A 23,221-nucleotide genomic window follows, 5' to 3' on the forward strand; every position below is an offset into this window, starting at 1 on the left:
ATATTTACACCGATTCCTGAGTTTGATTGGAGTTCATCCATCCCACCCTGAGTGATCTATGTTGGGCTGTCCGAGAGAGCTAGGAGAGGATAATCCCCAGGCTGCTACAGCTGATATATGCGATCTTTGACCCTTTATGGGTCTGTGGCTGAGGTGAGAGACCAATCTAGCCAGTGGTGGGATATATGCACAGCGGTGTTTGTGAAGAAATTTTTATGATTTTCTTACCACCTTTGTTTTTTTTTTTTTACTACCTTGTTGGTAGTTTCTTCTTTTCACCTTTATTTGGACACTTATGGACTTTATTTTAGACTCTTTTGATATTTATTACACCATCAATATCACCTGTTTATATATTAAGTATTTCTGGCGCAGCACTTTTATAGGTATTTGCATATTATTTGTGAGGTGTTACACAATTTGTGTTTGCAGCCGGATTATTGCACTGATATTTGTATACTTATTTGCACCAGTATTAATTTGCTGTTTCAATTGTTTATACCATCTTTGGTTTTTTCACTAGTTGGTTGCGCTGATAATTTATTATTACTTACGGTGAAGAAACCTTTCCTTATTTGGAGACGAAATCTGTTTTCCTCTAGTCGTAAAGAGTGCCCCCTTGTCCTCTGTGTTGACCTTAAAGTGAACAACTCAACACCAAGTTCACTATATGGACCCCTTATGTATTTATACATGTTGATCATATCACCCCTTAATCTCCTCTTCTCAAGAGAGAATAAAATAATTTCCTCTAATCTTTTCTCATAGCTGAACTCCTCTATGCCTCTTATCAGTTTCGTTGCCCTTCTCTGCACTTTCTCCAGTTCCCCCATATCCTTTATGTCTGACTTTAAAGCGATAACTGTAATGCTTTGGAAGTAGAGTATGATCATGTAACTTGTCAAAATTATGTTACAGGCTCTATTCCAATCACAGAGTTCTCTCTACTGAGTTAACCAAAGACCGCTGGATAGGACATTACATGATCTACTCTGCACCTGAATTTTAAGAATGGATCATACAATACGGGCCAATGAACTGAGTAATACTGAAGTGTGTAACAGAGAATGGATAGGGGTGCCTGCTCTCCATTATTAACAGGCCTTGTGACAATATCACTGGATTTCTAGCTGTTCCAACAAATACTATGTATACTAACATCCTTCCAGCAAGATCCCTGGTGTCTTTTATTCTGTAACTGAGCAGCAACAGCATTTGGCTGCAGGACCAGCTGCTAGCAGCAGTTGCAAGTAGACTCATAGGAAACTTGAAACAAGCATGTGTGGGAGACAGGTATGGTGATCACTCTGAAACAAGGCTACTTGGTAACTGTACAAACTTTCCCTATAATAAGGCACACTGAGGGGAATTTACTAAGACTGGAGCAGCTGTGCATGACAACCAATTCGCTTCTAGCTTTAATTTTAAAAGCCAAATAAGCTGAAGCTAGAAGCCGATTGGTTACTTTGTACAGCTGTTCCAGTTTTAGTAAAATCACCCCATTGTGTGCTTTGTCTTTGAAGTCCAGAATCCCTCAGCCTTAGGTCCTAGAGAAAAGATCAGGTAGTGTTATGTATGGTTCACAACAGTGATCACATGACTAACCATTCCTAGAGATCACAGGGAAAGTTTGTTACCAAGTTACGGTAACATACCTAATTTTAATAGTTTTTATTAGAAATACATTTTCAAAGTTACAGTGTCATATATTCGTGCCATCCACCTTCAATTGGTTTACAATAAAGAATGCGAATATAAGACCATGGGGTTGTCTTCATTGATAAAGAGTTAGGTGAAAGCATTGACAAGTGAAGAGAGAGTGCGTGGCCCGCAGTAGGGCCTATGTTATAGAGTAGAAAGTAATGGTAGGGTAGACAGAAGGTTACAGTTACACTTTCTATTTTATCTGTACCACTGCATTATTATTTCTCCCTAATATGGATGAAACACTACAAAAACGAAAAGCACCTAAAAAAATTTGGATTTTTGACTTACTGTAAAATCCATTTCTCAGATAATTATTGACGGACAAAGTTTCCGGTATTCTTACCCATTGGGTTATACCGCCCCTTAAAGGAGTGGGACACTAGGCAGATAAAAAATTCTGGCTACACCCTTGGGCAGTCCCAGGGGGTATACTCCCTCTCTCTGCTATAGCCACTCAGTTTTGTTACAAGCGGTGTCAGGAGAATTATCACTCCACAGAGGTATGGGTGCTGTGTCCATCAATGAACATCAGGGAAATGGAGTTTACCGTAACTCAAAAATCACATTTTCTCTTTCGTTCATTGATGGACACAGCTCCTGGTATTCTTAACCATTGGGATGTCCCAAAACAGTGTTAAACACGAAGGGTGGGAAAAGCAAAAAAAAAACTAACAAAGGCTAAATATTAGCCAACCAGGCAACAGGGGTTCAACCAAACAACCGTAACCCACCTGAAAAAACAATACACCTTCAGAGAGGATCAGGTCCTCTTAAACAGCAGCCTGCAAAACCTTGTGGCCAAGGGAAGCATCCGCAGATGCGCACAAATCCACTTTATAAAACTTTGTAAAAATGTGCCCCGACAACCAGGTGGCTGCCTTGCACACCTGCGACACTTGCCTGATGAAGGCCCAGGAGGCACTAAGTGCCCTAGTAGAGTGTGCCTGGACAGGGAGAACAGGGAACCTGACCCCCTGTCTCTCTGAGCCATCTAAAAATGGTCACAGAGGAAGCAGACAACCCTTTAGGAGGCCATCCGCGAGCACAAATAGAGTCTGATTTCCTGAAAGACTCCGCAGTTGCCAGGTACACCCTTATTACCCAGACCACATCCAAGGCATGCAAGTCAATTTCCTTCGGATGTTTAGGCCTAGGACACAGGGAAGGCAACAAAATGTCTATATTCAGATGAAAATCAGGGACCACTTTAAGAAGGAATGACGGATAGGTGCGAAGCCCCAACTTATCCCCATGAATCACCAGAAAAGGTGAACGACAGTATAACGCCACCAGGTCTGACACCCTGCGCGCAGAGGTGAGAGCCACCAAAAAGGCCACCGTCTGGGACAGCGTAAGCAGGGGAAACTCCCGAAGATTCTCAACAGGAAAAAGTACATTGAGGTCGAAAGGAGGCAAAGGAGACCACACCGGAGGGACCAAGTGGCGAACACCCTGAACAGAAGTACGCACCAGAGATGTAGTCAAGGGTCACTGGAAGAAAACCTGCCAAGGCCAACACCTGGCCCTTGATAGTGCTCAAAGTCAACTTCTGTTTACCCCCCCCCCCCGTTGAAGGAAGGTCAAGATCCGAGCCACCAAAAAAGAGTGAGGAGGGACCCCAAGGGATTTACACCACGCAACGTAAGTTTTCTACGTACGATGGTAGATCTTCCAAGAAGTAGATTGCCCTAGCTTTTAACAGCGTAAGACTCACTGATTCAAACAATCCCCTATCCTTCAGCACCTGGCTTTCAACAACCAAGCAGTCAAAGTCAGCGAGTGTAAAACAGGTTGGAAGATTGGCCCTTGGGACAGCAGATCCTCCCCGAGAAGAAGCCTCCAAGGAAACGTCGGCAACAAGCCGCACCAGGTCGGCGCGGGGGGGGGGGGGTAGTGGCAGTCCTGGGCCACTAAAATGACCAGAATCCCTTCTGCTTTCAGTCTATAGAAGAAGTTTAGGCAGAAGCTTGAGAGAAGGGCAGGCGTAAATCAGATGATACTGACCCTATGGGGCCACCAGTGCGTCTGTGGCATCTGCCAGAGGACCAAGTGACCGAGCCATGAACCTATGTACCTTACTGTTGAGCCGAGATGCCAACAGATCCACCTTGGGGATGCCCCACCGGAGACACAACTGATGAAACACTTCCGGATGAAGACGCCTGCCGACTGAGGTAATCCTCCTGCCAATGTTCCACCATGGGAAAATGAACAGCAGGGAAGACTGGAACGAAACGTTTTGCACACCTGAGAATGCCGGCTATCTCCAGAGCCACCAGGACACTTCTTGTGCTCCCTTGGAGATTGACATAAGCCACAGCGTGGCATTGTCTGATTGAATGCGCACTGTGGCGATCCATCCAATGTTCGAAGGCACAGCCTGATCGCACGTAACTCAGGACATTGAGAGGCAGTCTTGATTCTTTCAGGGTCCAGACACCCTGAGCAGAACTTCTGCCAAGGACGCCTCCCCACCCGGACAGGCTGGCATCCATGGTGACCACTGCCAATCCAAGGGTAGGAAGGATTTTGCACCGGATTTTGCACCGGGAGACCAAGCCACCAAATCAGGGACTCTCTCGTACCCCGGCTCAGCTGCATTTGGTTGTCCAGAGACTGCGGATTCTCGACCCATTGGATGAGAATATCCCATTGCAGGGACCCTGCATGGAACTGCACAAACCGAACCACCTCAAAAAGGTTGACACCATCAGGCTCAGTACCCACATAAAAGTCCGTAAGGACGATCATCTGCTGGTCAGCAGGAAACGAACCGCAACCCGCGGTGTCTGAAGTTTGTCCGGAGGAAGAAGTACCCTGGCTAAGGGTCCAGAGTCAGCCCCTAATAGTCTAGTATCGTAGAAGGGACCAAGGCTGAAGATTCAGAATCCAGCCGAACTCCTTCAGATTTCGTATGGTGACCTCCAGGTTTTCCACTATTGCAGCAGACGACTCTGCTTGCAGAAAGATATTGTATAAATAGTCCAGTACCGCGATCCCAGTACCGGGGCCAGCACTGTAGTGAAGACCCGGGGAGCAGAAGCAAGACCAAATGGTAACGCCCCAAAGTGATAATGTTCCCCTCCCACTGCAAAGCGGGGGAAGCGTTGGTGACCGACACATTGGAATGTGAAGGTAGGCATTTTGATGTCTATGAAGGCAAGAAAATCCCCCTAATGCAGGGAAGCCACCACTGTGCGAATGGACTCCATCCTGAACTTCTTCACCCACACAAAGCAATTCAGCGCCTTGAGGTCCAGGATTGGACGCATCTTGCCCTCCTTGGAGTAAAAACCCCTGAAAAACATTCTGCAATCAGAACCGGGACAATCACCCCTTGGAGCAAAAGATCTTGCACCACCCCAAAGAGGGCATGTAAGCGGACTGGGGACAGTCGTACGTTGGAAGGAAAGAACCTTTTAGGAGGGCGAGCACGAAGCTCAATCTTGTATCAAGATTGTATGACTTTGTGGACCCACATGTCATGCAGCAGTTAAGTCGACAGGTCTCGGAACCAGCGAAGACTCCCCTCCCCCCCCCAACCCCCCATATGGGTGAAGATGCATCTTCATGCTGAAGGAGCCTTGTCTGCAGGTCTGGACTTGCAAAACCAAATTTGCATGGATCCATCAGAGGAGGCACAGAAAAACTTTGATCCCTTGTCAGTCGATTCTGAGGGACAACAACATTTCTTATGAGCCGAAAAGGAGGGCCCACGTCTGTGACGAGGGTCCTTGCCCTTAGTAGCCTGTGGAAGAAAGATGTTCTTCCCCCTGTGAGACCCTTATTGATGTCATCCAGGGTAGCTTTAAACAGGCAATCTCCTTGAAAAGGAAGAACAGCCAGGGCTTTTTTTTTTTTCTTTTAGAAGTCTGGTCCGAAGACCAGCGTGTTTGGCCGAAACAGAGATATGAGTCACTAGGGGAGCCGCATTCAAAGATGCAGCACAGATAAACTGCAGCACCCCTGGACCAGCTGGTCCACCAGCTCCGTAAAAGGCAGGTGGGAGCGGTTTTCCCTCCAGGTCACGGTGATGAAGTCACTATTTTTTTTTTAAGGTAATATCTGGGTTTAAAACTGAATGTGCAAATCAATATATAAACATATTGTGCAAATGGAATGAAAACAAAGTCCCAAAGATTTCTTGGTTGAAAATCCAAATGAATATTCAGTGACTGATGTAAACAGATGGTGACAATTCAAAAGTAACTCAGTGATTCCCTCCACCTATGTGAATTCCTCCTTACCGGACGGATGAAAGTAAGTGCTCCTCTATACAAGTATAAACACACGATAATTGTGCTCAAGCCCAAAACGATCCGTGCTCACCACCGTGCATGTATATGAGCCTGCTTGGCCCCTTACCAGATCGGTATGGATAAAGCACTTTGCCACAACTTCCTGGACTGCAATGGCTGTCTCTTAGGATGTTCAAGCAATCGTTGGGTAGACTCAGCAGGAAGATCGTATCATCCAACAATTACATGTAAAAGAATAGCCGCTATGGTGCATTACCTTTTAAACTTAGTTTATTAAAGGAAAAATACACTTACATGTATGTGGATAAAAAACAGCAAATAGATGTATAGGAGCGTTGAGGAAATTCTAATGAGCCCGGGTCCGGCTGCAGCTCGGATCCCGAGCGACGTCGTGACGGCACGCCTCCTGTCTGACGCGTTTCCACCGATTGGTTATCTTCAGAGATAGGAGGTTCCCGCGCGCCGTCACTTCCGTCCTTTTATTTTCAATGGAGCCGCGTCACTTCCGGTGTCAACAATGGAAGCTCCGGAAGTATCTCACGGCTCTCCATCGATTAGAACTTATCTAATTATTCTATTTTCTCAATAATGCGGATGTATATTATTGAGTTAGCACCTGCTTCTGAGACAATCTATTCTCAACATCCTAAGGAGTGTTAAGATTGCTCGCCATGTATCGTCGCCCCCCTGTTGACTTCCGCTAGTATATATATACATTATAATTAATGGATAAAATTGTATTCAAAACTTTAAAATTGTGGAGGACAAATTATCCACTTCCACTTACCAACTTCTATCTTTGGATAAAATTCTATGCTGGCTGTTTCAGCACAGTGACACCGGAAGAGACCAGCATTATATTTCCTTTCCAAGGGGACAACTGTCTTGTATAATGTTTATCTCTCAGTGAGCTACATAGACCGCACGGTCTGAGATACATGTATTTACCGGTATATATATATATATATATACATGAGGTTACATAAAAAATATATATAAAAATGTAAAATAAGGACATATATTAACACCTTATAAAACTTTTTAAAATGACAACAAAAGACATAAACATGTGTGAAGGTACTAAATATCTGATGTGAATTTTAATTGAAGGAATATACTGGCTATGTGTTCAACTGTTATTGATATGCGAATTGATATCCCATTCTATATTATGGCCTCTCGGCCTAAAACATTTCAATTCGTAAATCCAAAAAGTCTCGCGTCTCGAGATGGACCTTTCTAAATTACTGCCTCTCCAATGAGGGACATGTTTCTCAATAACAGTGATTTTAAGTTTTTTGGATTCTTTATTATGACAAGTGGCATAGTGTTGCGATACACTGTGCCCTGGGAAACCATTATGAATGTTGGTTAAATGTTCTCCAACACGTATGCTCGCTGTCCTTATGGTTCTGCCTACATATTGGAGGTTACATTCGCACTGTAACAGGTAGATGACCCCTTTAGTATGACAAGAGATAAACTCTCTTATGGGATATTCCTTCCCTGTTACTGTGGAGGTGAATTTCTTTGTTTTCACTGTAGTTGCTTCAGTACATATCCTGCATCTTTTGCAAGGATAGAAGCCTTTCATATTCGGGAATACTTCTGTCTTGAGCGGTCTCTCGACAGGGTTTCGGGCTTTTCGTTCTTTCAGATTAGTCGCCTTTCTGAAAATAATTTTTGGTTGGGTGGGTAAAGCTGGACCTAAAATTCTGTCCTCTTGTAGGACCCCCCAGTATTTTTTGAAGACATAGTTGAGCCATTTATAATTGCTAGAAAATTTAGTGGTAAATGCATATTCAAAATGTGGAGAGATCCCTTTAGTTTTCTGTTTATACTCCACAAGACTCTTTTGCTCCATTGGGGTGACTTTTTCGATCTCTTTATTCAACTTTGAAGCATCGTATCCTTTTTCAACAAATCTCTGTTTAAGAGTGCCCACTTGTTGTTGAAAATCTCCTTGTTCTGTACAATTCCTTCTAATCCTCCTAAACTGGCTACTCGGCACCGATTTAAGCCAGTTGGGATGATGGCAACTATCCTTGGCTATGAAGCCGTTCCGATCTGTGGGCTTAAAAAAAGATCAGGCGAGCAATCTTAACACTCCTTTGGATGTTGAGAATAGATTGTCTCAGAAGCAGGTGCTAACTCAATAATATACATCCGCATTATTGAGAAAATAGAATAATTAGATAAGTTCTAATCGATGGAGAGCCGTGAGATACTTCCGGAGCTTCCATTGTTGACACCGGAAGTGACGCGGCTCCATTGAAAATAAAAGGACGGAAGTGACGGCGCACGGGAACCTCCTATCTCTGAAGATAACCAATCGGTGGAAACGCGTCAGACAGGAGGCGTGCCGTCACGACGTCGCTCGGGATCCGAGCTGCAGCCGGACCCGGGCTCATTAGAATTTCCTCAACGCTCCTATACATCTATTTGCTGTTTTTTATCCACATACATGTAAGTGTATTTTTCCTTTAATAAACTAAGTTTAAAAGGTAATGCACCATAGCGGCTATTCTTTTACATGTAATTGTTGGATGATACGATCTTCCTGCTGAGTCTACCCAACGATTGCTTGAACATCCTAAGAGACAGCCATTGCAGTCCAGGAAGTTGTGGCAAAGTGCTTTATCCATACCGATCTGGTAAGGGGCCAAGCAGGCTCATATGCATGCACGGTGGTGAGCACGGATCGTTTTGGGCTTGAGCACAATTATCGTGTGTTTATACTTGTATAGAGGAGCACTTACTTTCATCCATCCGGTAAGGAGGAATTCACATAGGTGGAGGGAATCACTGAGTTACTTTTGAATTGTCACCATCTGTTTACATCAGTCACTGAATATTCATTTGGATTTTCAACCAAGAAATCTTTGGGACTTTGTTTTCATTCCATTTGCACAATATGTTTATATATTGATTTGCACAATCAGTTTTATGCACAGTTTATGCATTCACATTCATTGATATAGCGCACCACCCAATTTTTTCATTTCACAACATTTTTCTGGTAGCAGCTTATCACAGACCTAGCGCACTTTTTTTCTTATACAATATCTGGGTTTGAAAAGGCATTTGGTGTGCACAAAGTGGATAAAAACAATAAAAAGGGGCCCCATGAAACAAAAAAACAGCATGTAAAGTATATGTGATGTCCAAATGGGATAACCTGAAGCATCTTTCCTCAGTTGACTGCAAACAGGGTTGCTTTTTACAACTAATTTCCACTGGATCTGGCAATAGTTTTATATCCGTGGTGGCAAGCAGATATCCATCAACTGACCACTCGATGAGGAAACATATTAATTACACAGGATAGGAATTGTATGCCAGATTGCTACGGTTACCATCATCACTGGAACAAAACGGGCATGCACCACTCCTCTTCTACTGCCCCAGCCCTGACTTGACATGAATGCTCAGTCAAGCTGGAGATGCCTTTGGAAGCACAGAGGAGCTGGAAGGAGCTTGGGGTTTGGTCTCTGCAGCTGGCTGCTCTCCTATGCCAATGGGCAACAACATTTTCACATTTCTGAAATAATGTAAATGCATGGAAGGGGTGGACTTGTTCCAGGCTCACCTGCCCTCTGGTCCTGACCAAGGGTGCGTCACGCACGCGAAACGCATTGACGTCACACGCCGGCCGCACGTCACCCGGAAGAGCCACCGATGCGTTCCAGCTTCAGCCCATGGCGTTGTAACACTGCGATACACGGTACACGCTGCCTCCTCGTGGCACGCTGGAGGCGAACCTGCTTATCGGGCCTTCATTCTAACAACACCCGCTGAGGGACAACAGAAGCCCTTCCACCAGGAGTAGCATGTGAACGGTGAGCAATAGCTAACTGGTATTAGGGGATAGAGAAAAGGCAGTGAACACCAGCTGTATCGGGCACATAGCAAGGCTACAACTAAGTGAAAGGCCACCTGTGGGCCAACGGCATTTTACCCACATTCAATACAGCTTTACATGGTGTGAGCCCGCGCAGTCATAACGTCATACTGCGCCTCTCCCCAGCTCCCGCTCCTATATCTACATATGAAGGAGAGACTTTCTGTTGCAGGGTGACAATGTCGGTCTGATACTGCTACTCAATATTTAAGTGGGGCCCATACTTCACCCATTCTAGGACGTCAGTCATTGTCCATCCTAAGGACTGGTACTACATTCAGCCCATCTCTGTCGGCATACAGACATTCCTCTAGTTACACCCTTCCATACCGGGACTGCTCTGGAAGTTAAGAGCAAAGATTACCTTTATCCATCTATGAATAGAAATGTAATGGTTTGGTCTGAGTCTGAATTATGAACCAATACTTCCATCAATCTGAATTCCTGTTATGCAGACTCAAGAATTGTTTAATCTTCAATTAATTTTTTTTGGCTTTGAAGTATTAGGTTGACTAGATGGGGTCATACATTATGATGTCTACGATCTTGATGAATTGTTGGTGAAGTTTTTGGTCATACACATCCATAAGCAATTTAAACATATTGTGGCATGCCGACCAGCAGACCCATGAGCCAGCGGCATTCACATATTCCGGTTGAAGGAATGTATGCCGCTCGCTCAGGTATCTGTTGGTCAGATCTTCTGGAATGAATGCGTGGCCGGCCTTGTGAGTGTGAGTCATTGTTTTAGGTTATTTGTCTTGCATGTTGTTGGTTATTAACCATTGCACCTTGAAATTACTTGTAAATTGTTCCCCTCTGTAGGGGCATTTTTAGACAATGTAGCAATTGCTCTTTAATAAAGTTTTTTGAAATTTATACTAAAGTTGGTTTGAGCATCCCTCATTGCAGCCGTTCAAAGGGGCTGTCCTGTGGCCCCTTATATTTCTTTTTTCACCTGCCCTCTACCTATCCATTAAAATGCATGTGCTCCCATTGTGGAGGCTCTCAGAAGTTAGAGTTAGGAACTACAGAAAAAAGGGTGCCTTGACATGGCCTGTAGCTTTACGCATGAATTTGCAAATGTGTGCAGACTAAACCCCTGTTGTTAAACGCATATTGTTAGACAGGTCAATTTAATTGGCCGCTGGCTGGTTAGTAGGTTTAAGTTTGGAAATGTCCCTGTATTTGTTTGATATAAGTCACCCTTTCCGTGCTATTTGCTGCAAAGACCAGTTCTAGGTGGGGCAGTGGCCACTTGTTTCTATCTGTACTCAACCTGCCTATTACATCATGCTGACAGCACAGCTCACTACAGGAGGTGGAATACACCTACTACATCATGTTGAAGAACATCAATGAATATACACACATACAGACTTTTTTTGTAAGAATAGCTCTGCTACAACATGGTGAGGATAAATGGCCACACACTGATCTTAAGAATTCCGTATTAACTAAAACTGCACTGGGCTTACAATATGCAGTCATTTTAAATGGAAAAAAAAAATACTTTGAATAAAATTACAAAATTGCAAAGCAAGGCGTTGCTGATGTTATTCTCTGTTGTTATTGTCATCAGGTTCAAAACATTTTATATTGCAAAGATTCCAATCACCACACTTGAATAACTGGAGGGGGGTTACTAATAAAAGTCAATGCAACACTTCAAGGTTGAACACTGTGTTCAGAGTTTGTAACATCATAAAATATGAACATTGAATAAAATTCTAGTAACACATAGGATCATGATGTTCTGTAACCTTAACTCCCCTATTTTAAACATGAACATCAAAAAGGTACAATCTGGACTCGGACAACCTTACTCTACGGTCATCAAAGGAGGTTTGAAACGTTTTGATGATAAATAGGCAGGCGGGGGATGCCTGTTGGTTAATTAGCAATGCAGGATTACAATACTGAGCTTAACTGTGTAAATCAGCTGAGAGATGCCACATAAATACCTTATATTTAACTGCTGGGCTCTCAGCTACTAGCGCAGCAAGATTAATGGAAAAGGCAGATTGCTAACCAAATCCCTCAATAATCAGGTTCTAGATATAAAGACCAAATACTACTTAAAATATTTTCTGTAAAACCAAATCAAATGACCAGCATGCCAAAACAACTAACATGTAACCTCTACTGGGATTTCCCAAACACAGTAAAAGTATTCCAACAATGGCAGGAAAGAAAGTTTTATATTAAAAATTACACATATTTACAGCATAGTTTGTACTGGAGCCTCCTTTGAATTTTATAAAGTTTCAATAAGAGTAGAGTGTATTATAAGGAAGAAGAAAAAAGTGTGCCTGTTTCAGCGCAGTAAAAATTGTGTTGAATTTCTATAAAGATGAGATCTCACTGCAGAAGATCTGAAAGTGCATGTGGATGTCAGAGAGATGTAGCCCATCAGTTCAGGGGGAATGGAGGGGTTGCTGTGAGATCAGAGAATGGGGTGCAGATTCTGGGTGTTAGAGCAAAAACTGTGAGGGATATGGCTGTGAAACCGAGAATGTAATGTGCAGGACAAAAGGATGTGGCTGTTTTGGCAAGTCATATGTGTAGGTGATATGTGGAGAGCTATACACAAGAATCCTACAAAGGAAGGTACATATTAGTATAGTTTGACTATACATGTACTGTGTTACAACATCTAAAAGGATCCTGTTGAAATAAAGGTTTCTCAAACAAATGTACCTGGAAATTAAGAGATACAATACTTACTGTTCCTGCACTGTCAAAGCACCGCTCCATTCAATAGAAATCCTCCTCTGAAGTCTGCTTCCGGGTGTGTCAAATCCATGGGTCCCCTGCAGCTCTTACTGGTTCCGTCTCCAAACTTCCGTCTTCAATGCTCTATCCTGTAAAGCCACCCATACTTAGTTTAAATCTAGGCATGTTCCTGCTGAAACTACCAAGATTCAAACCATGTATGGGCAGGCTGAATGTATCCAAGTTGATCGGTCGATCAGCTTGGGTACAACTAGTCTGTCGGATTTTATATGCAATTATCACAAGTGGCTGTTATAGTCGCTAGCAATAATCACTGTGTACTACCGGCGGGGACAGCATCCCCACCCCACTTCCCACTGGGAGAACACAATGGAACACCCGTGATTGCAGGAAAGAAAATCGCTCAGTCTATAGCCAGCGTAAAGTGTGGAGGGCAGAGGAAGAAACCAGTGAGAGCTGCGTACAATCCAGAAGTTCGACACTACTGAAGAGTTGGTTTACACTATAAATGAGGATTTCTATTGAAGAAAGTGGCATTCTGGAGGTACAGGCAGTGGGAAAAGTAAGTATTCTAACTTTTATTTTGTAGTTACACTTGTTTGGGAAACTTTCACGTAATATGTTAAACATACAGTTGTGCTCATAAGTTTACATACCCTGGCAGAATTTATGATTTCTTGGCCATTTTTCAGAGAATATGAATGATAACACAAAAACTTTCACTCATGGTTAGTGTTTGGCAGAAGCCATTTATTATCAATCAACTGTGTTTACTATTTTTCAATCATCATAATGACAACAGAAACTACCCAAATGACCCTGATCAAAAGTTTACACACCCCAGTTCTTAATACCCTGCATTGCCCTCTTGAACATCAATGACAGCTTGAAGTCTTTTGTGGTATTTGTGGATGAGGCTCTTTATCTTCTTAGATGGTAAAGCTGTCCATTCTTCCTGGCAAAAAGCCTGTACATTCTTGGGCTGTCTTGCATGAACTGCACATTTGAGATCTCCCCAGAGTGGCTCAATGATATTGAGGTCAGTAGACTGAGATGGCCACTCCAGAACCTTCACTTTATTCTGCTGTAGCCAATGACAGGTTGACTTGGCCTTGTGTTTAGGATCATTGTCATGTTTGAATGTCCAAGAATGTCCCATGCGCAGCTTCCGGGCTGATGAATGAAAATTTTCCTCCAGTATTTTTTGATAACATCCTGCATTGATCTTGCCATCAATTCTGAGCAAATTTCCTGTGCCTTTGTAGCTCACACATCCCCAAAACATCAGCGATCCACCTCCGTGTTTCACAGTAGGAATGGTGTACCTTTCATCATAGGCCTTGTTGACTTCTCTCCAAATGTAGCATTTATGGTTGAAGCCAAAAAGCTAAATTTTGGTCTCATCGCTCCAAATAACTTTGTGCCAGAAGGTTTGAGGCTTGTGTCTGTGCTGTTTGGCGTATTATAAGCGGGATACTTTGTGGCATTTACGTAGTAATGGCTTTCTTCTGGCGACTCGACCATAAAGCCCATCTTTCTTCAAGTGCCTCTTTATTGTGCATCTTGAAACAGCCACACCACATGCTTTCAGAGAGTCCTGTATTTCACCTGAAGTTATTTGTGGGTTTTTCTTTGCATCCCGAACAATTTTCCGGGCAGTTGTGGCTGAAATTTTAGTTGGTCTACCTGACCGTGGTTTGGTTTCAACAGAACCCCTCATTTTCCACTTCTTGATTAGAGTTTGAACACTGCTGATTGGCATTCTCAATTCCTTGGATATCTTTTTATATCCCTTTCCTGTTTTATACAGTTCAACTACCTTTTCCTGCCGATCCTTTGACAATTCTTTTGCTTTCCCCATGACTAAGAATCCAGAAACGTCAATGCAGCACTGGATGAAAGATGCAAGGGTCAGTCAGGAGTCCAGCAACTAATTGACCAGGGTATGTAAACTTTTGATCAGGATCATTAGGGAAGTTTCTGTTGTCATTATGATTTAAAAAGAGTAAACACGGTTGATTGATAATAAATGGCTTCAGCCAAACACTAACCATTCATGAAAGAAAAGTTTTTGTGTTATAATTCATAATCTCAAAAAATGGCCAAGAAAGCATAAATTCTGCCAGGGTATGTAAACTTATGAGCACAACTGTATAAAACAGAATCATTTGGGGATGTTGTCTATATTTGCATCCGTTCTTTATTAAAGGCTAGGTTCACATTATAGCTCACGTTCTCTTAAATTGTAAGCTCTAATGAGCAGGGCCCTCCGATTCCTACTGTATGAAAGTGTATTGCATTTGTACTGTCTACCCTCAAGTTGTAAAGTGCTGCGTAAACTGTCAGCGCTATATAAATCCCATATAATAATAATAATGTTCCTGGCATGTGAGAGAAACTAGTTGTTTATAGCAGACCTGTAGGGGGTGCCATTAACTCTTAACGGCACCCCTAAACAGCGGCAAAATGCAGTGTTTTCGCACATGCCGAACTGTAAGGGTTAATGGGCCAAGCTAGTGGAAAAGGACCAGGTAAAACACTGCAGGGATGTTGGATAGGGCCAGGTAAAACCCTGCGGTTTGGTTTTCATTTCCTTTCAAGTGAATCAAGAGGCCTACTGCTTTGCCTCATGTGTGGGTAAAAATTTCAGCTAGAGCTATTGAGCTCTGTATAAATCATGCTTTTTTACACAACAAAGGAGCAAAAGAATTACTGCAGCCCAAACCTCCACCTGATGTATTAACCGCTTGCCGACCGCCGCAAGTAAATATACTGCGGCGGTCAGCCCCGTGCAGGCAAAGTGACGTACCGGTACGTCACTAGCCTGTGAGCTCGTTCACGGACACCTCAGTGCGAGTGACCGGCGGACCCAATCCGCCAGTCACTCGCGATCGTCAGTTACAGAGGGAGAAAGGCAGGCGTCTAATGTAAACAAAGCCGCCTGTCATTCTTCCCTGTGTAACAGCAGAGATCATACGGTCCTGCTATGCAGGACCGTAGATCTCTGCTGTTACAAAAAAAGCCACATCCCTGCACAGTAAGAAGCACGCCCCTAGGGACACACTTAACCCCTCCTTCCCCAATAAAGTTAACCCCTTCCCTGCCAGTGTCATTTTTACAGTAACAGTTCATATGTATAGCACTGATTACTGTAGTAATGTCACTGGTACCCCCAAAAGTGTCAAAAATGTCAGTCAAGGGTTCAATCTGTCCGCCGCAATGTCGCAGTCCCGCAAAAAAAAAAAAAAAAAAAAATCGCAGATCACCGCCATTACCCGTTAAAAAAAAAAACAACAAAAATGACAAAAATCTTTCCCTTAGTAAATGCAATAACTTTTGCGCAAACCAATCAAAATACGCTTATTGCTATTTTTTACCAAACATATGTAGCATAAAACAAATTGGCCAAAATGTTAAAAAATTTTGATTTTTACATATTTTTGGGGAATTTCATATAAAAAAATGTGAAAAATATTGTTATTTTTGCAAAATTGTCGCTCTTTTTTTTGTTTATAGCACATGATCAAAAAATCGCAGAGGTGATCAAATACCACCAAAAGAAAGCTCTGTTTGTGGGAAAAAAAGGACGTCAAATTTGTGTAGGTACATCATCGAACGACCGCGCAATTGTCCCTTAAATTCACGCAGTGCCGAATCGCAAAATAGGGCCTGGTCAGGAAGGGGGTAAAATCTTCCGGGGCTTAAGTGGTTAAAAGCGCAATTTCTATTTACTTGATTAAAATACAGTATATGTTGTAAAATTGTATTTTGTTGTACCAGAATCAAGATAACCTAAACCTAAAAGATTTTAATTTGTATGATCCCGTGAGCAACTATGTATACAATCGGTGTGTTAATTCTGCTTGCACTGATCACTCTCCTTAAAGGGAAGTGCTGTAAATTATAATTAAAAGTGCTGCACATTTAATTACTACTTTGAAGAACAAAATGTGTGTTATTGTGACCAAAATAAATAGTTTACATAAATTACATAAAATATCAATGCCAATATAGACCTAAATATGTATGAAATCCGTAATATGTGTTGAATACATTTTCAGTGAACCATTCAACCATTTGAACAATTCGTTCAAAGATATCCCTGAGGAAGGCACGCAGTCCGAGTGCCGTCATGTGTAGGGGAGAGGCCAGGCTATTGTCGGTGGACACAGTATCATTCAGTTAGGGCACATTGATACAAGTAACAAGAGTGGTATCTTTGAACGAATTGTTCACGATCTCAATACTCTGAAATACGTTTATATAGACTGGTGCGCTGTAAAACCAGCAATATGTGAGTGTTTTTAATTTTTTTAAATAAATAACTTTTATATATACGTTATTTGCACTATGGATCTTCCTATTTTTTTCCCCCATGTGAATGGCTGAACAAATCATCTATTGACTGGGAACTCAAAATCATCCAGGACCAAACAGTGGAAATACAGGCTGGACATTGATTAAAATTGAGCGCATGATTACATCTCTTAAGGTAAGCACACACCCTTAAGGGGATCCACAAGAGGGAAGATTATTCACCAGATTAACTGCTCCATAGTATTGCAGGCACGGATCATCTACTCAAGTGTTAATAACACACTGGTGATTGGGATTCACCACAACCACGGACTTTAATACACACATTCTAAATTTTAAAATTTCTTATCATCTTGATATTTGAGCACGTTAATATCAGTATATTATTTGTAGCTAACAGAGTGAAGCTGTAAATACAGTTACTATTCTGCATGTTTACAAAGGCAAAGAATTGCCTTTGTTATAGTCACCAGGATATTCCATTGCTATCATTTTACAGTATAATTGAATGGTTCACTGAAAATTTATTCAACACATATTACGGATTTCATACATATTTAGGTCTATATTAGCATTGATATATTATGTAAAATATTTCTTCTGGTCACAACAACACACATTTTGTTCTTCAAAGTAGTAATAAAATGCGCAGCACTTTTAATTATAATAAACCTAAAAGATAAATTTAGTGTGTAATGGAGCTTTTCAGTTTTGATTAGTCACAAGTTATTAAACTATGGCACAAAACCTGTGTCAACCATATCTGAACTATCATAGACCAATATGAAATTAAGTCCATATATGTTATAGTATTGACCAAGGAGCTCTAAATTTTAATTCCCAAGGAACACAGAGGAAGAATTGCCTTTGTTCTGTACAATGTCTGTGCTTGCCAAACACAAATCACATGCAGCCCTGTGTCTGGCACACACAACATTGTGATAAAGATTTTATGGTTTCCTTTCAGAACTAGAAAGAAAGGGGTAGGGGAAGCTGGGTTTAAGGGACTTCCTGTACCAAAAAACTCCCAAAACTAAAAACACCCAGGTAGTGATCCTCATCAACGGATTATTTTCAGGCAAAAACAAAGAAAATATCCAGCTTTTATAAACATGTGATATTCATTTGGTATGTGTCAACATGAATCTTAATAAATCAGCCCCAAACACAGCTGTTAAACAACTGATTTTATTTTTTATGATCTAATAAAATATCTCATGATTACTTGTAATTTTCAGCATAATGTGGTACTCACTCTTCTCTTAAGCCGCTCTCTCTCCTTCAAGGTCAGGGTGTCTGCTTTGGCAATAACAGGCACTATGTTCACCTTCCCATGAAGAGCTTTCATGAATTCCACATCCAACGGTTTCAATCTGGGTAAAAAAAAAAAAAAAAAAGCCTTATATGAGTAATATGACTGATTGTACAATCATGCAGAAAAAGTAACTGAATGTAGTTAGTAAGGCACAGATAAAAGGGGAAAGTACCGTAGCTTAACCTTCTAAACAACGACAACAGCACATAATAATGGGATTTTTGACTTACCATAAAATCCATTTCTCTGATGTTCGTTGACGGACACAGCTCTTCATCTTCATGACCGTAGGGTTATGCTGCCCCCAACAGGAGTAGGACACTAGGCAGAGAAATGCTTTAGCACACCTATGGGGCAGTCCCTGGGGTATACTCCCACTTCCTGCTATAGGTATTCAGTTTTGTAACAAGCAGTGAAAAAAAAAAAATTCAAAGAGGGGCGGGTGCTGTGTCAGTCAATGAACATCAGAGAAATTGATTTTACGGTAAGTCAAAAATCAAAATTTCTCGTTCATTGACAAACACAGCTGTTTATCTTCATGACCATAGGGATGTCCCAAAGCAGTGTCAAATATGAGGGATGGGCCCAAAGGCTAAACATAGCCAACCAGGTAACATGGAGCTCAGCTGAAAAAAAAAAAAACACCCTCAAACAGAACAATCCTCTAAACAGCAGCCTACAAATCTTTGTGGCCAAAAGAAGCATCCATAGATGCCAACACATCCACTTTATAAAACTTTGTGAATGTGTGCACAGACGACCAAGTTGCCGCTTTGCAAACTTGCACCACTGACGCCTGATGACTGAAGGCCCAGGAGGCACTAAGCGCCCGAGTAGAGAACGCCCCGACAGGGAAAGGAGGAACCTGACCCTTGATAGAATAAGCCAGAATCACAGTCTGACTGAACCATCTGGAAACGGTCGCAGCAGAAGCAGCCAGCCCCTTGCGAGGTCCATCCTTGAGGACAAACAGTGAGTCTGACTTTCAAAACGACCCCGTAGCTGCCAGGTACACCCTGATTGCCCGGAACCACATCCAGGGAATGCAAGGCAACTTCCTTAGGATGCTTAGGACACAGGAAAGGCAACACAATGTCATCATTCAGATGGAAATCAGAGATGACCCTAGGAAGGAACGATGGACATGGCCAAAAAACCACCTTATTCCTGTTAACAAATAGATAAGGTGAATGGCAAGACAGCACCACCAGATCAGACACCCTGCCCGCTGAAGTAATAGCAACCAAAAAGGTCACCTTCTGGGATAATGTAAGCAGGGTAATCTCCCAAATATTTTCAAAGGGAAGTTTCCGAAGAACTGTCAACATCAAATTGAGGTCCTACGACAGCAAAGGAGACTGCCCTGGGGGAGCAAAGTGTCCGACTTCCTGGAGAAAGTACGCATCAAGGAGTGTGAGGGGCAACGGACGTTGAAAGAAAAAAATCGCCAAGGCCAAGACCTGGTCCTTGATAGTACTCAAGGCCAAAACTTTGCTCGACCCCTCACTGGAGGAAAGACCAGATCCGAGTCAAAAAGGAACGAGGGTGTACCTCAAGAGACTCACACCACGCAATGTACGTCTTCCAAGTACGATGGTAAATCTTCCTGGAAGTAGATTTTCTAGCTTTTAAAAAGCGTAGGAATCCCCGAATCAGACAACCCTCTATTGTTCAGCACCTGGCTTTCAACAGCCAGGCCGTCAAAGCCAGTGACTGTAAAGCAGGATGGAATATCGGTCCTTGAGACAGCAGATCTTCCCTTCGAGGGAGTCTTCAAAGGAACATCGGCAACCAGCCGTACCAGATCAGCGTACCAAGACCAGCGAGGTCAGTCTGGAGTCACTAGAATGACTGGAATCCATTCTGCCTCGATCCTGCACAAGAGGCGCGGCAGAAGCTTGAGAGGAGGAAAGGCGTATATCAGACGATGACAACTCCAAGAAGCCACTAGGGCGTCTGTGGCGTCGGCTAGAGGGTCCAGAGACCATACCACAAACCTCTGAACTTTCCTGTTGAGGCGAGAGGCAAACAGGTCCACCTTGCGAGTCCCCCACCGGAGACACAACTGACTGAACACCTTCGGCGGAAGTGACCATTCTCCCTGGTCCAACCCCTGTCGACTGAGATAGTCCGCCTGCCAATTTTCCACCCCTGGAATGTGTACAGCAGAGAGGGCTGGAAAGAACCATTCTGTCCACCTTAGAATATCGGTTACTTCCCGAGCCCCTAGCACACTTCCCATGCCCCCTTGGTGATTGACATAGACCATGTCCATGGCATTGTCCGATTGAACCCGTACCGGACATCCCTGGAGACAAACTGTCCAATGATCCAGGCAGAGCCTGATCGCTCAGAGCTCCAGTACATTGATCGGTAGCCTGGACTCCTCCAGAGTAAGGCCCCTTGAGCACAATCCGTGCCGAGAACACCTACCCACCTGGATGGCATCCATGGCGACAACCATCCAAAACGGGGGAAGAAAGGACTTTCCCTGAAGAAGTGCCAGACAACAAAGCCACCAAACCAGGGACTCCCTTGTTCTCCGGCTCAACATGATACCTTGTTCTCCGGCTCAACATGATAAGATTGTCCAGATACTGGAGGATCCTTGTCCAGATACTGGAGGATCCTTGTTCCACTTCACCAGAATCTACTTATGCAGAGATCTTGAGTGGAACTGTGCAAACGGAACCGCTTTGAAGGTAGACACCATCAGGCCCAGCACCCGCATGCAAGTCTGAAGAGATGACCGGCTGCTGGACAGCAGAAGTCGAATCACCTCCTGCAACTTCTGAAGTTTTGCCAGAGGGAGAAACACTCTGGCCGAGTCCAAAGTCTGTCGCAAATATTCCAGGCTCATGGACGGGCCCAGAGCAGACTTCTGAAGAGTCAGAATCCAACCAAACTTCCTCAGCATTTGCAAGTTTGCAAGTGATCTCCAAGTTGGCTAACAGGGCAGTCAAAGAGTCTGCTCGCAAAAGCAGATTGTCCAGGTATCCCAGTATCATGATCCCCCACTGACGCAGTAATGCTAGAACCGGGGCCAACACTTTTGTGAAGACCCAAGGTGCGGAGGCAAGACCAAAGGGTAACGCCACAAATTGATAATGCTCCTCGCCCACAGCAAAGTGGAAGAAGGGCCTATGGGCGATACAAATGGGGATGTGAAGGTAAGCGTCCTTTGAGCAGAAATGGAGGGTCCCCCATCTACAACGGGAATCCTTACCCTTGAAAGCCTGAAGAAGAGTACTCTTTCCCCCTATGAGGGCTTTGATTTCATCCAAGGAAGTTCCAAACAGGCGATTTCCAATGAATGGAAGATTGGACAAGGCCTTCTTAGAAGCCTGGTCTGTGGACCAGCATTTCAGCCAGATAATGCGCCACAGAACCAATGCAGAGACAGACAAGTCTAGAAAACAAGGGAGCGGCATTCAAGAGGCCTCACAGACGAACTGTAGCCCTTGGACCAATTGATCCTCCAGCTCCACAAACTATGGGAGGGAGCGGTTTCTCCTGCAGGTTTCGGCGTAAAACTTTTTCCCATTCAGTCATAGTTTGCGACACCAGGGTGATGGTAAACACTGGTCTAAGTGCCGATCCAGCCACAACAAACACATGGCAGGTCAAGGCCTCAGACCTCCTAACAGCCGGATCAGAGATGACCGGAGACTCTTCTACCGGAATCACTATGGCTTTATTAAACCTGGAAACTGGAGAGAGTCTACTACAGGAGGTACCATCCATTTTTTAAAGGAGGGACTCCTCATAGGGGTACCGCATTGCAAAAAGCTTAGGGATAGCAAAAGTGAGTTTTGGGGACCCCCACTGTTTTGAGACAATATTGTCAAAGAAGGTGGAAAAGGCGAAGACTCTAGCCGTTTTGGAGGACCTGTGGTTGCCAAAAGGTGACCTGCGTTTCTGATACTGCATTAGTCGCATCTTCCAAATGTAAGGTTTCCTGCACCGAACAGTGCATCCACTAGCGCCTTTTCATGTGTGACTAGAGGAACAGAGGAATCAACCTCACTTTCTGAGCACAGGGGGTGCGTGGATGCAGACCCCGAAGGGTAGCAGGCATCAGTGACGGCCAGTTCAGACCCTGGATCGGAAAAGAGACAGAGGAAGGAGGTGAAGGCGGGGGATGCTTTCTGGTAGCCCGTTTGCCCAGGACCAAATCCACTTTGGACACCAAGGACTCCAGGTTCGCGATCAGTGCAGCCAGTTGTGGGGCCCCGGAGGGGCCAGCATCCTCAGAGTGGATCGGGTGGTGAAACGTGTTTCAGTGACTCCATGAATGGAGAGGGAATCTGCACCACAAGTGTAAAAACACACTGTAAGGGACACCCCACCACGCTATCCGCACCACAAGGCCAAGCACAGCACTACCACTGTATTAGCAGCAAGAGGGAGAGGGAGCTCCAGGCACTCACCACCACTTAACAGCTCACAGTAAGCTTCTGCACAGCACGCATCAATCAGTAAAAGGCATGTCTGGCCATTAGCACTAGAGGCTGAGGGACTTCCCACCGCCGAATCACCACCCATCTGAGCTCCAAAAATATGGCCGCCGTTATTTTCAATGGGAAAATATAGGAAAATCGCCGCTGAGGCTACACAAACACGGGTGCTGATCTGTAGCAAACCAGGCTACAACAAAATGGCAGCCCAAGTGCAAATTTTAGCAAATGCAACCATTTTTACACACTGTCCCCCCATTTTCAGGGGCTCAAATGTGATTGGACAAATGCATATGAAAAAATATGTTCATGTTTAATATTTTGTTGAGAATCCTTTACTGGCAATGACTGCCTGAAGTCTGGAACCCATGGTCATTACCAAAGACAGGGTTTCCTCCTTTCTGATGCTTTGCCAGGCTCTAACTGCAGCTGTCTTCAATTGTTATTTGCCTGTAGGCCTTTCTGCCTTTAGTTTTGCCTTCAGCAAGTGAAACGCATGCCCAATTAGGTTGAGATCAGGTAAAGGACT

The 23,221-nt window shown here is 43.6% G+C and overlaps 1 protein-coding gene across 1 annotated transcript in view; it reads right to left on the reverse strand.

Annotated features, from left to right (window-relative positions):
- The window catches only part of LOC309554335 (septin-2A), a 219,879-nt gene that overhangs the window by 90,896 nt on the left and 105,762 nt on the right, over window positions 1–23,221 (reverse strand). The window contains exon 7 of the mRNA XM_082255992.1: window positions 18,176–18,293. Within this exon, the coding sequence (XP_082112118.1) occupies window positions 18,176–18,293 (118 nt within the window). The remainder of the gene's footprint in view (window positions 1–18,175; window positions 18,294–23,221) is intronic.

Source organism: Pelophylax lessonae (genome assembly GCF_965119305.1).
Source record: "Pelophylax lessonae genome assembly, chromosome: 1".
Taxonomy (NCBI): Eukaryota; Metazoa; Chordata; class Amphibia; order Anura; family Ranidae; genus Pelophylax; species Pelophylax lessonae.